Here is a 13312-nt window from a genome sequence, read left to right as displayed (position 1 = left end):
TGCAATTCTTATTTTTTTTTGGTTGTTTCTTATCTATTTTGCACTTTGACATGGATAGAATGTTAGATTTTATACACTTACGTGGGGTTAATTTATTAATCATAAAGGCGTTTGTAAAATGGTTATTAGTTAAAAAAAACTCATAAGAATAGAATGGTTTTTTTTTCCCCTTATTTTTCTAAATTAAATATTGTGATGGTTTGATATATTGAGGGAAGGCATTTTATTTAAAAATTATGAAACTTTGGAAGGCTGTGCATGGCACTGGTGGCAAATGGAAAATGGATAGAAGAAGAAGAAGACTAATATATATTAAATTCAATTTCATGTCAAGCACGTTCAAAGCGGTGCCCAACCCAACCATTCTCAGAAACACAAGGAAAAATTCAAGCAATAAACATCGCCTTTGATGAATTTGGACTGCCAGATGAACCAACCCAACAATTTTCAATTCAAAATTGCAATCATGGCGTATCTAGAATTTGATCTCATTCCCCTTACGACTTACGCTTATAAATACCTGATTTTCTTCAAACCCATCACCGGAAAATGGCGAGGAAACACACCCGATTGCAGAGGGTGAGAGTTTCTCAATCCTCCTCCGCTTGTTTTCAGGTCTGTTTCCGGCAGATTCGAACCAGACCAACCGCCGATTCGATTCAAAATTTTCAGAGGGAGGAACTTTTAGGGTATGGGGCGGATGGGTATTGCACGAAATCTGTGGCTCTGACTGGTAATAGAATAATGATTGTGGTTGATTCTAGTTTTGAGGGTAAAGGAGCTCTTGAATGGGCTCTGTCTCATGCTGTTCAGAATCAGGATTCTATTATTCTTCTTCACGTTTCCAAATCTTCAAAACAAGGTTAAAACTAGGTCTAATTTTTGTTGATTAGCTATTTCTTCTAAATGGGATTTCTGTTTTTCTGAAGGGGTGTTTGATGTTTTGCAGGCGTTGTGTTTGATGAAAAGCTTGACATGAAGGCTTATCAGCTTCTTCTGTCTTTGAAGAATATGTGTCAAATGAGAAGGCCAGGAGTAAGTTTCTGTGTTGTCTTCCATTTTTCTTTTCCATATGAGTCTAGAATGGAAGATTGATTGTTATGAATAAGGCACAATCAAAATTTAGTGTAAGAATATGTTGTCATGTCTTCCGTTTTCTTTTCCGCATGAATCTAGAGATGAAGAGGAGACTGATTGACGGGTTAATAATGAGTAATATAGAATCAAATTTTTAGTGTAAGAACATGTTGTCATGTCTTCCATTTTCTTTTCCACATGAATCTAGAGATGAAGGGAAGAGTGAGTTCAGGTTAACAATGAAAAATACATAATCATAATTTAGTGTATGTTGCTAACTAAGACAATGGGCTCTTGGTATTTCTGTATTACTCAATGTAATAGTAAGATATTGTCCCTCTAACTTAATCCGTTAGTTTTGCTTTTAAATTCTACAATATGATCATGTCATACCAATAGGAGAAGCTTTCCTTATTTATATACTAAAGATATTCTCCATTTCAAAGTTCTAAAACATATGGAAGTCTGTTTGTGTAACACCCTGATGACCCCGATATTCCCCTGTGACCTGGTTATGTTATCCTCCCTTGCCTTAAATGCTTTTTTCCTCCCTTGCCTTGAATGTTTTTTTTTTAAAAAGTGAAAGTTGTTCCACAAATCAGCACAGGTTTTTATTAGGATGCTTTGTCCTTACTCACATGCATCCTAGAAAAATTTCTAGGAGGTCACCCAACACAGGATTGCTCCAAGCTAAGCACGCTTAACTTTGGAGTTCCTATGATTGAGCCACCAAAAAGGAAGGTGCACCTTGTTGGTATAGGTAGTAACTTTCAAACTTTTTAAGCCTTTCTTAACCATACTTTCATGTCCTCAGGATCCCTCTCATTCGGATGTGATATCGGTTCATTTATGTACCCCTTCTGAACTCGGGTCGTTACATGTTTTTTCACAGTTTGCATCCCTAACATAGCTTATGTGGGCTGATGGTTTCTACCATGTCATCTTATCAACACTCTTTGTTCTATTTGTGATTGGGTGCAAATTTGAATTTTTGGCTTGGATATCAGTTCTTTTGTAATTATAGCCTCCTTATGATTTTAAACAATTGGAGGGCTCTTCTTGTTTGATTTTGCTTTAGTGGGGGGTTTCCTCAACCCCCGCCCTTAGGCTATTCCTTTCTTTCTTGGTTTAATGCATTTCTCTATTTCTTATATATATAGATAAATCAGTTGAATGTGGATAATAAGCAGAATGAGTTAACTAAAGAAACATGACACTCAAAAAGAACCCAACTGAGATACGTTACAATGAAAATTAAGCGGAATGCATTATTGTTTAATTTCAGGTTCAAGTAGAGATGGAATTTCTACAGGGGAAGGAGGTGGGTCGTGTGATTGTAGAAGAAGCAAAGAAACAGCGAGTTTCTCTGTTGGTTCTTGGGCAAAGAAAGCAATCCCCGTTCTGGTCACTGATAAAGAAGTTCAGTACAAACAAGAGAAGGAATCATGATGGGATTGTGGAGTATTGCATCCAAAACTCTTCATGCCTGACAATTGCGGTGAGGAGGAAAAGCAAGAAACTAGGAGGATATTTGATCACTACAAAAATTCACAAGAATTTCTGGCTTTTGGCATGAATCTGTATGTTAGAGTTTCTTCTTTCAGCTGCCATTGTTGTTTTTGTAGAGAGAAACAAGATCGAAACGTTGAGGCTTCTGATATTGTAAGTCTTATCTGGCCTCACTTTTTGCTTCTTCTATGACGATGGAGTGGCAGTATTACTCAAAAGTAGAAAACCCAGGAAAAGAAAATTACGTAGAAATTTGTAAATTGATCTTCTTTTTCGACTTCCTTGTTATTTGATTCAAGCTAGAAGATTATCATAGATTCGGGAGGGAGCCTTTGTTGTCTCTGTCTTATAGGAGAGAGTATTAAAATTCAGTCTTTTTGGTAAAATATTGAATTAAAAAGTGAAAACTAATTGAAAAGGATACTTTAAAAGAATCTTCCTCGATGGGATATGAAGCTAAATTTAATGAAGACAGTTCTAGTCTTGAATTCCCAAAGAAGATATAATATTACTTACAAAATTTTACACTAGAATGACTCCAGAACAAGAGGTTCTTATTAACTCCATATCCTCCACTGCTTGTTTTCTTATTGAAGAATACAAGTCTTCTGTCATCCTGAGTATAGCTTAACTAGTGAAGACATATTCTATCAAACAAAAAGTTAGACTTTCTTTTTGTCTTTCTCGTCATGTTTAGTTTGAGGATGCACCGAAAGGTGGAGCCCGCCCAAGCAAATCTAGTTTTTGAGATTGTAATGACCAAACTATGGTATGACAGCAGCTTTGCTTTGTCTGTAAATCAGAACGAACACATTTTAGCCACAGAATTTTCAGTGACTCAATGGTAAGAGAAAAACCCAGTTGGATTCCGACAGGTACAGATAGAAACAGGGCCAAGTTAATCCCAGTTTGTACCCTTCACATTTTACACTTCTGGTCTGTATAGTTAAGGCTCTGAAAATTGAGAAATCCCCACCTCAAAGTTTAGTAGGAAAAGACTCTTTATACATTTTTGCTTGTGTGTTGTTCGGCTAGTCTTCCCTATCCTTTCTGAAGTTGAGATTGCAGTTCTCTCTCTCTCTCCCTCTCTCTCTTTTTTTTTTTTTTGGTAATTTCAAAGGAATAGTACCTTTAGCGCTAATAATTAAGCTCTATAGCAACATTTTTAAAGAATAGCAAATATAACCAAACCTACTAGTAATAGACTCTATCGCCGATAGACTCCTCTCAGCGATATAGTTTACCATTGATAAATTTCTCGATCTGGATCTAAATTTTGCTATATCTGTAAATTCTTTTGCATTGTGCTATATCTGCTAATACTTTAGACCTGATTGCCGTATTTGCAACTGTCATTTTCTTTAGTACAACTGTGGAGATGGAGGAGGGAGGAAGGTCATGTCAAGTACCGTTGAATTAAACTCACCTTGCCAAGTTGAGATTGTAGGTTAAAGGCTTAGTAGGAAAAGACTGTTGGTACATATTTACTTGTGGGTTGTTTGGCTACAGTTTTTTGTTATCCTTTCTGAAGTTGGGGATTGAAAGGTATCCCAGGTTAGGCTGAGGGAAGTAGTTGGGTTTTGGGTGTAGGAGGTTGTGATTGCTTAGTTGATTCATGGTAAAAACCAAACAGAAAGCTAAGGTTAAATGTTGTGTCGGCGCAGGGCATGGTTTGTTTTTCACAGCACCAACATATTTTTTCTCTTTTACTCGATGGCTGATTAAAGTTGTCTTAGATCTTTGAATTCTCTCTTTTCCTTAATTTGGGCGTAACAAAAATCTTCCTTCTGACATTCCTTTTGGCTTTTCCTTTTTATTATTATTTTTTTAATCATAAAATTTCCCATTTCGTTTTTGGATGTCTTGAAATATTAATAAATTGGGTTGCCATTAATTTTTTTAGAATATTCAAAACCAAAGTATGTATATAAAATATAACCCTACAACTTACATAAACTATTTGAATTTGTATATGGACTCAAATCCTCCCATTGTTATTTGAATCTTAGGAAATTTTCACACACCCTATAAATTATTGGAAAATTTACCTTTTTGGTTTGAGTTTTCAGTATATTTTAATTTATTGCATATTTAAATGTATTGTCATGGTAAATATATTAGTGGAATATAAAAAAAGAAAATAATTAAAAGTAGGTGCATGTAAAAGGATTTGAATGTGGTCCATTTGTAATGGGTTAAGATCCGACCATTGTGCTAGATAATTATTTTGATCACTAAAATTACTTGTTTTGTACTAATATAAAAATACTAAGAAGGATTCGAGCTCCCTGAGTCTAGCATAGACTTATGGTAAATTTGTCCTCGAGTTTAAAAGATTTCTAGCTTTCTAGTGTTATTTGTCTGGTTGCTAGAAGTAATTTTATTTTTTGTTTATTGTTTTTTTAATTTTAGTGTTGATGTGGCATTTGGAATTAATAAAATAACTTCTCTCTCGTCTTTCTCAATCTTTTTTGCTCTTATGACGGTTGATGAATGAGTCTATGGGCTTACGAAGCCACTGGCTAGATTCAAGAAATGTGTCATTAGTGCAAGTTCATCTTGCCAGGGAAAAGTTTACAGTATAATATTTACTACTCTCGTTTATAATTTGACATGTCATTAAATGATATATTCATTTATTTCATGAACCCCATATAAATTTTAAATTCTACTTGTGTGGTAAGCAAGGTTCAAAATATTGATGTCAATAAAAATTTCGTGAAACTTTATGAAAATCAATAATAATTGATAGAAATTGTTATAATTAGTTAATGAAACTTTTGATTGTGACTTAAATAGACTATAATTGGTCATTTTTAATCATCATTTCTATAAAGTAAGTCAACAATTTAGATTTATATTTCTAAATATCTCTGTAAATGTCAATGCAATAGTAGAAATTTAAAAAAGAAATGGAAAAATAATTATAAAATAATATAAGTTTAGAAATATTTTGAGGTAAAATGATGTGAAAATAAACATTTTGTATGGTAAAAGAAACAAAACTCTCATCAATTCAATTTTAAGACGAAATGATGTGAAAATTTAATTGAAAAAAATTTGAATGAGGTTAAAAATAAATATAGATTTTTTTTTTTTGTGGTTTTTTCAAATTCAATTTCTTTAGGAATGAACGTTTTGAATTGAAAATGAAGCTGAAAATTGAGAAAAGTTGAAAATAAAAAAAAGTAGCATATTGACAAAGATTTATTGTTCCTAAAAAATGACATTGGAGTAAAACTATATAATTGCGGGTAACTAAGACTATAAAACTAAAAAAAATTGAGGTGGACTAACGTAACTGATTCTTAAAAAAAAAATTGAATTTTTTTCAAAAATTCTCGAAATTTCGTCGAAATTGGAGAGATGAAATTTCTCCCTACCGAGATTCCAAAGCCAAATTTGGATGAAAAATTTTCACCAAGATAGCAGTAAATTGAGATAATATGAAAAATTGTAGCATTTATTTTTTTTCAAATATTGTTTTATTTTATTTTATCTTATTCAAATGCCACGTCAATGTTAAAATTAATCAATAAAAAGAAACTACTTTGTTATAATTATAATTATTTTTAGAAATTTTGTAATGGTAGCACCATTAGATTTGAGATTTGCAAATGTAGCACATTTAGTAAATATTTGCAGATATAACCATCTTTGACCAATTTTGATAATAATACTTTTATTTTCCCAAAACTGCCCTTATTTTAACTTTATGTTTGGGCACCTATTCCTTTTCTTCAATCATTTGTTTTCATCTTAGTCATTGATAATCATATCATATTATTTTTATCGATGATAACCACCGGTAGAATTTTATATAAAAATAGAAATCTATTGATGACTATTATTGATAGAATCTGTATAAAAATAAATGTACGTCAGTGACTATCATGGATAAAATTCTATATATAAAAACAAAAATTTCATTGTTATGCAACTTTAAATTTACATAAATTTACATACTTAAAACTATACAAAAGTTCTACAAAATGTAATGTATAACTAAAGTTGAAAAGGAAATTCCAACATAATTTGATTCACTTGGAATATTTTAAATTAAAAGTTGGAACATAAATAGTCTTCATCCCTAGAGATTGTCATATTTCTTTTCAAGAAACTTTCTTATGGTCTTTTTTCAAAATTTTTTGGCATTATCCAAGACTTTTCTTGTTGGTTTAGATTTTTTTCATAATTTAAGGAAATGGAGGAGAAATTGATGATGGTTTTTTGAAGTGAAAAATGATTTGACAAGAGAAAGAGATGACCGTTTGACATTAGTTAAATCTAAGATGAATTTTTTGAGATGTCCATTGTAGACTTTTTAGTTTTCTAAATAGTTGGGCTGATTTTTGTATCATATTTACAATATTTTTTTAGGTTGTGCTATGAATATTATTAGTTTGAGCCTGATTATTATTTATACAACCAACCTTACATTTATAAAGATATCATTGTTTTTAGTAAATTATTTTTTTTTTGTCTACATCTTTTAAAAACAACAATTAAAAATCTTTGCAATGTCAAGTACACATGTCAACCATTAACCTAACTCCATCTTTCAATTTTGTATTTTCTTCACCATTTAGTACCATGCTTAAATTGATATAATTGTTTTATACAAATATATGATACTTTTAATTATGTTTTTTTAGATAACTTTTAATTATGATATATAAGTCTAAAGGAAGAAACTAAATGAAAATAATCTATATATATATATATATAAACCTTATTTTATAACGAACAAATAACCCAACAAACAAATATATAAAAATTTCAATTTTATTACAAAAATCTATAGAGAAGGAAGATCAAACCTAACCCAAGAGAAAAAGAAAAAAGAAAAAAGAAAAAAGGACCTTTGTAGTTAGGAAGCTGAGCAATCGTAAATTTTGATGTAATTTGGCAGTGTGGCAACGATGGGGTTACAAAAAATTGCATTTTGGATGGTAATTAGCATTGAAGGTAGCCTCGCTGGCTCATCAGGCAACTACAAAACCGCAGCACATGCTCCCATGAGCTGTGCTTTTCCTTAGCCTATGCCCCCCATTCACACCCCTTTTTCATCTTTTGGAGCAACCGTTTTGTGAAATTCTGAATTTGATTACTGCTAGCTCACACAGATCAGCCTTTACTCTTATTAGTCTTAGCTTTGTAGGACTGATTCTGATTCTGGGTACTGATTCTTTGCCTTCTCTTGGGTTTTTAGATTGAATTAAAAGGTGGGTATTTCTCAGGACTGAAGAGGGTGTATTGACTTGATCGAGATTGAGGGCTACAGTGGTTTTTAGTGAGCAAAAAAATCGATATGCTGGAAGTTATTCTGTTTTTTGATTGAATCTGGGAGATGGGTCGGTTTGGATTGTTGATTTCGTGTTGAATTGAGGGAAGTAATCGGTGAAAGATGAGGCGGCGGCCGGCTGACTTTCGCCGCCCGGTTCGACGGAGGTTTTCGCATTGGATCTGGGCGCTTTTGGGGGGTTTCACAATTGTAGGACTCGTTTTGTTTGTAGTTCATCATAATCAGAGCGAAGATCGTATCGAACAGCCCGTCCTGGTAATGCTTCCTTCTGTGCACTTACTCTTCTCTGCGTTTTCAGCTTCTTGATTTCGATTGGATCGATATCTTCATACTCGTGTTTGGCTAAATCATTGTTCACTCTGCTGCTGTTACATCAATGAATTCAATTGTTGTTGTTTTGACTTGAGGTTTCTGAGCTCAATATGATCTTAATCAGTTCCTTTACATCTTAATCACGTTGTTCTTTATGCATGCCTTCATTGTCATTCCCTGGATGTTTCAATTAAGTTTTCTTGTACAATTAGGAATGAGAATTGAGTTTGTATCAATGGCTATCATAATACTCTGGCCATCTCTGTTCTGTCTTTTAAACATTTATGGATATCAAATTTGTAAAGCAGTCTTCCTGGCAAAGAGTGTTTGATATAGCTTGATTAATATGTTGAGAAGTTTGGTTTGTATCGATTGTCTACTGGTTACTGCACTTATGAGTATTTTACAGGTGGTCCTACTTTCACAAAGGACCACAACTTTAGAGTTGCTAGGACATAATTAGGAGACAATTTTGTTATTTACATTTGCTTATACCTTGATATGGATGTTACTATGAACTGATGTGAGAATTAATGAGGTAATTGTCTGCTTCGACTCTTTAGTCAATGAGATGGAAGTGGTTGGCAATGGCAGCTTAAAGTGGATGGACAAGAAATAAATTAAAGTTAAACAACGTGGTCATGGCTTTAAATGCTCTGTTTTAAAAGAAGAGTAATAATTAATAAAGAATGAGTAAGAGGTGAAACTCTATTTGTTTGAAGTAGACTTGGTGTGGATAGACAAGAGATAGATTAAAGTTGAGCAAACTAGATCTCGGGGATGCATGGGATTTCTGTTGTTAAGTTGTCAATATCTCGTTGGAGTAATTCGAAGAATAAGTTTTCATGGTTTTAGAATAATGTGTTTAGAAAAGGGTAATGGGAGGTCTTCAGTTTCATGGTTTTGGAATGTTTGGTGATAATCAGTAATTACTGTTGTTTGAATATCATTGCTTGAAAGAAAATTAAAATAAAAGTTCAGATTGCCCTTACAGGGCAATGTGAAATATCATATGATGTTTCTGGTTTGACTCTTAATTACAGTTTCTTCTGAAACAATTAATCTATTCCATTTTCTGCCTGTTATTTGATGATGTTAAATTTTCAAGTGGTGTTCTTTTATGGTTTTAAAATTAATTTGCATTGCAATGGCTGCTGATCAGATGTTATATAGAATACAAAAAAGGGATAAAACATGAAGGGTTTAAGTTGTTGCAGTGAATTATTGACTGTGGTAAATAGTTGCTTATCATTTTATAGAATATATAGTTCAAATTGGTTGAGACAACAATCACTAGTAATCTCAAAGTTGCGCCTGAAGATGAGCAAGGGAAAAGGAACTCATAGTAATAAGAGTAATATATATATTTATGTATTAGCAAATGCTGTGATTACCAGGTTCAATATTTATCTGTGACACCCTTAAAAAACTTTTGTATCTCTGATGCACAACACCTTGACACACCCAATTTCACCTTAGAAGCACAGGTATGGACATCAGCCATGACCCAGTGGAGAGGGAAACATGTAATTTTCTAAAAGGATTAGGATTCGGACACATAAAAGTGTGTATATTGATCGAGTGCTCTGGTTGTATCTCCTCATGTCCAAACAATGATTTTTAGGACATGTTCGGGAGTGATTTTGAAATGGTTAAAATTACTTTGAAACATGACAAATCATTCAAAATAATTTTGATGGTAGAAAAATCATGTTTAAAAGTGTAAATCCAAACATTAAATAGATTTTGAATGATTAAAGAAATGTTTCATTGACTTTGAACATGACAAAAGTGATTCTAAACTTTTTAAAATCACTTCCAAACATGCTCTCGCTGACTTGGACTAATCTAGTAATCTTAGATATGAATGAATTGTGTATATCAATTGTCACTCCTCTTCACTGGAAGCCAATTCACCACAAACAATTGACTGGCAGCATCGTTTTCCCATTGATGGCTGATGGGGATTTTTCTAAGAATGTAGTGGCTGCGAGTGCCTGAGCCCTCTTTAAAGTTTTTCCTTCTCTTCTTTTTTTCTTTGCATATGATGGCCTGAATGTTGATTAGTTGATTTTTGACATGACCCCTCTTTCTCCAGGAGAGAAATTCAAGAATTGAACAAGTTGCTCATGACAGATTAAATTTCACTGAAGAAATATCGAGTGCTACATCATTTTCCCGGCAATTGGCAGAGCAAATCACACTTGCCAAAGCTTATGTAGTTATCGCCAAGGAGCATAGCAATCTTCACCTTGCTTGGGAGTTGAGCTCTAAAATCAGAAGTTCCCAGTTATTGCTTTCAAAAGCTGTGATGAGAGGAGAACCCATCACTCTGGAGGAAGCAGAGCCCATAATCAAAAGCCTATCCTCTTTAATATTCAAGGCACAAGATGCTCATTATGATATTTCAACTACAATAATGACAATGAAGTCTCATATTCAAGCCCTTGAAGAGCGGGCTAACGCTGCGACAGTACAAAGCACAGTGTTTGGGCAACTTGCAGCTGAAGCTCTTCCAAAGAGTCTTCACTGCCTAAATGTGAAACTCATAGCTGATTGGATGAAATATCCTTCCTTTCAAGAAATGGCAGATGAGAAGAAAAACTCCCAGCGAGTCGTGGATAATAATCTGTATCATTTTTGCATATTTTCAGATAATCTTTTGGCGACATCTGCTGTCATCAATTCCACTGTTTCTAATGCTGATCATCCAAAACAGTTGGTCTTCCACATTGTCACGAATGGGATTAACTATGGAGCTATGCAGATTTGGTTCCTTAGCAATGATTTTAAAGGGTCCACAATAGAAGTCCAAAAGATTGAGGACTTTTCTTGGCTAAATGCCTCTTATGCTCCCGTTCTGAAACAAATGCTCGATCCAAATACACGAGCATATTATTTTGGAGGGCTTCAAGATTTGGCAGTTGATCCAAAACTGCAAAACCCGAAGTACCTGTTGCTATTGAACCATCTTCGGTTTTACATTCCAGAGATCTATCCACAGCTAGAGAAAGTAGTGTTTCTTGACGATGATGTCGTAGTCCAGAAAGACCTCACACCACTATTTTCTCTTGATATGCATGGAAACGTGAATGGAGCAGTCGAAACCTGTCTCGAAGCATTTCATCGTTACTACAAGTTCCTGAACTTCTCTAACTCAATCATAAGCTCAAAGTTTGATCCACAGGCATGTGGATGGGCCTTCGGAATGAATGTTTTTGATCTAATTGCATGGAGGAAAGCAAACGTTACTGCTCGGTATCATTACTGGCAGGAACAAAATGCTGATGGTTTGCTTTGGAAGCCAGGCACTCTTCCTCCTGGTTTATTAACCTTCTATGGGCTAACGGAACCACTTGACCGAAGATGGCACGTCTTAGGATTGGGTTATGACCTGAACATCGACAACCGTTTGATCGAGAGTGCAGCTGTAATTCACTTCAATGGAAACATGAAGCCATGGTTAAAGCTGGGCATAACCAGGTACAAGCCTCTTTGGCAACGTTACATAAACCAAAGCCATCCTTATTTTCAAGATTGCATTACAAGTTAAACTGTACTACTAATTGATTGCAAGTCACTCGAGCAATCTCTTTGGCGCTTCCAACACATTTCACCAATGCTTTCATTGTAGATTCAAAAAGTAGACAATTTTGACTTTGTTAGGAGGTTTTGTTTACTCCACCCTAGTTTCTTGAGAAGAGAAAAAAAAAGAGATGATTTTTATACATTAGAGAAGTTAAAATGTAATGAGGAAAATGGCCCTGGGAATCCATTTTTGCTCCCATCAGCAAGCTGTAGATTTTCTTTTTTTCTTATTTTTACTCCCCTCATTGTCTGCAAGCTATAGATTGTTATTATTTACTTGTCAATTTCTTTAATAATTTGTTCGAACATTTTAGTTATGTAATTGAAATCGATTTATTGTTCATACATATGCTTATATGCTTCAGCTCAATCGTTCCCATTGAATCAAATACCATCTGGGGTTAGGCTTTTAACCTTTTTTCTGAAATTATGTGGTTTTTTTTAGTACAATAACGGTAGAGGGCTTCGAACCACAAACATCGTCGTTAATAACACTCTCGTATGTTAGTTGAGTTATGTTCGCTTTGGCTTTTTCGAAATTAGGTTGAATACAAACAAAAGAACAAACCACCATCCTTGAATGAACTTATCCTCTAAAATCCATGTTGTATGACAAATAGATCTACCAGTGCACCCTTCAAAATGATGGCTTTGATGTTCCAATTGGGATCTTATCTTGTTTTATTACATCAAGCTTAGGAGAGTAACATGAAAGCTATAAATATTTTCTTCTTTGGGTCTTTATTTATTTGTTTGTTCAATAACGATAAAAAAAATTCTTCGAGATTGTCTCTTTTGTGGGGAGCATGTTCCACTGCCCCTTTTAGGAGGTGCTATAACATAGGGAATTTTAAGTACTCGGAATTTCATTTGAACATAAATTGAAGGTTAATCTCCACCGTTAGTTTATTATAGATGTTTTTTCCTTTTTCTTTTTTACTTTCTTATTTACTAGCATTATTACTATAAATTTTGAAAACATACTCAATTTAAGATTTTCTAAAAGTAAAAAAATTAAAATTGGATAAATAGAAGTACGGACAAGATAATAATATTTAAACTTAAATTGATATTATGGTTGTAAAATGTATTGTAGGAAAAAAGGATTCTGTGATTTGTAGCATTACTTCCAGTATGAGCAACCTTGATCTTTTCAAGAACACTTTTCTTTTTGACATTCTCAAAAGTGCTTTAACTCATTTGAAATCGTTATTCTAATAATTGTGAAGTTGAAGTATTTTATACAGCTCCTTTGTTCCACCGACAGATGGTGGCCTTGAGGTTAGCAAATTAGAATTTAGAAATATGAAGCAATCCGATCTACACTCATATAAACCGTATGAAGATTAGACACAAATCTCTTTAACATTTTTTTGGTTGTCTCATTAAACAAGTTTTTGTAGTACTCAATAAACAATTCATTAATGAATTATAATTAACTTTTACTTTAAATTTAAAAATTTCACAGAGTTTAACGGCAACGATTGAAAAATGCCGTTAAAAAATGAGTATTTAGTGAAA

General features: G+C 33.5%; 2 protein-coding genes across 2 annotated transcripts; both read left to right on the top strand.

Annotated features, from left to right (window-relative positions):
- Window positions 1-236: 236 nt before the first annotated feature.
- Window positions 237-2846, top strand: LOC120071709 (uncharacterized). The gene is made up of 3 exons (XM_039024089.2): window positions 237-862; window positions 950-1035; window positions 2363-2846. The coding sequence occupies exons 1-3, from the start codon at window positions 550-552 to the stop codon at window positions 2651-2653; spliced, it is 690 nt and encodes a 229-aa protein (XP_038880017.1). The 5' UTR covers window positions 237-549; the 3' UTR covers window positions 2654-2846.
- Window positions 2847-7386: 4540 nt separating this feature from the next.
- GAUT11 (galacturonosyltransferase 11) lies at window positions 7387-12138 on the top strand. The gene is made up of 2 exons (XM_039023617.2): window positions 7387-8146; window positions 10302-12138. The coding sequence occupies exons 1-2, from the start codon at window positions 7994-7996 to the stop codon at window positions 11754-11756; spliced, it is 1608 nt and encodes a 535-aa protein (XP_038879545.2). The 5' UTR covers window positions 7387-7993; the 3' UTR covers window positions 11757-12138.
- Window positions 12139-13312: the final 1174 nt, after the last annotated feature.

The sequence above is a fragment of the Benincasa hispida genome, chromosome 2, assembly GCF_027475165.1.
Source record: "Benincasa hispida cultivar pf3 chromosome 2, pf3_genome.v1.1, whole genome shotgun sequence".
In the NCBI taxonomy this organism is placed as follows: domain Eukaryota; kingdom Viridiplantae; phylum Streptophyta; class Magnoliopsida; order Cucurbitales; family Cucurbitaceae; genus Benincasa; species Benincasa hispida.
This window is presented reverse-complemented; position numbering and strand designations above follow the sequence as displayed.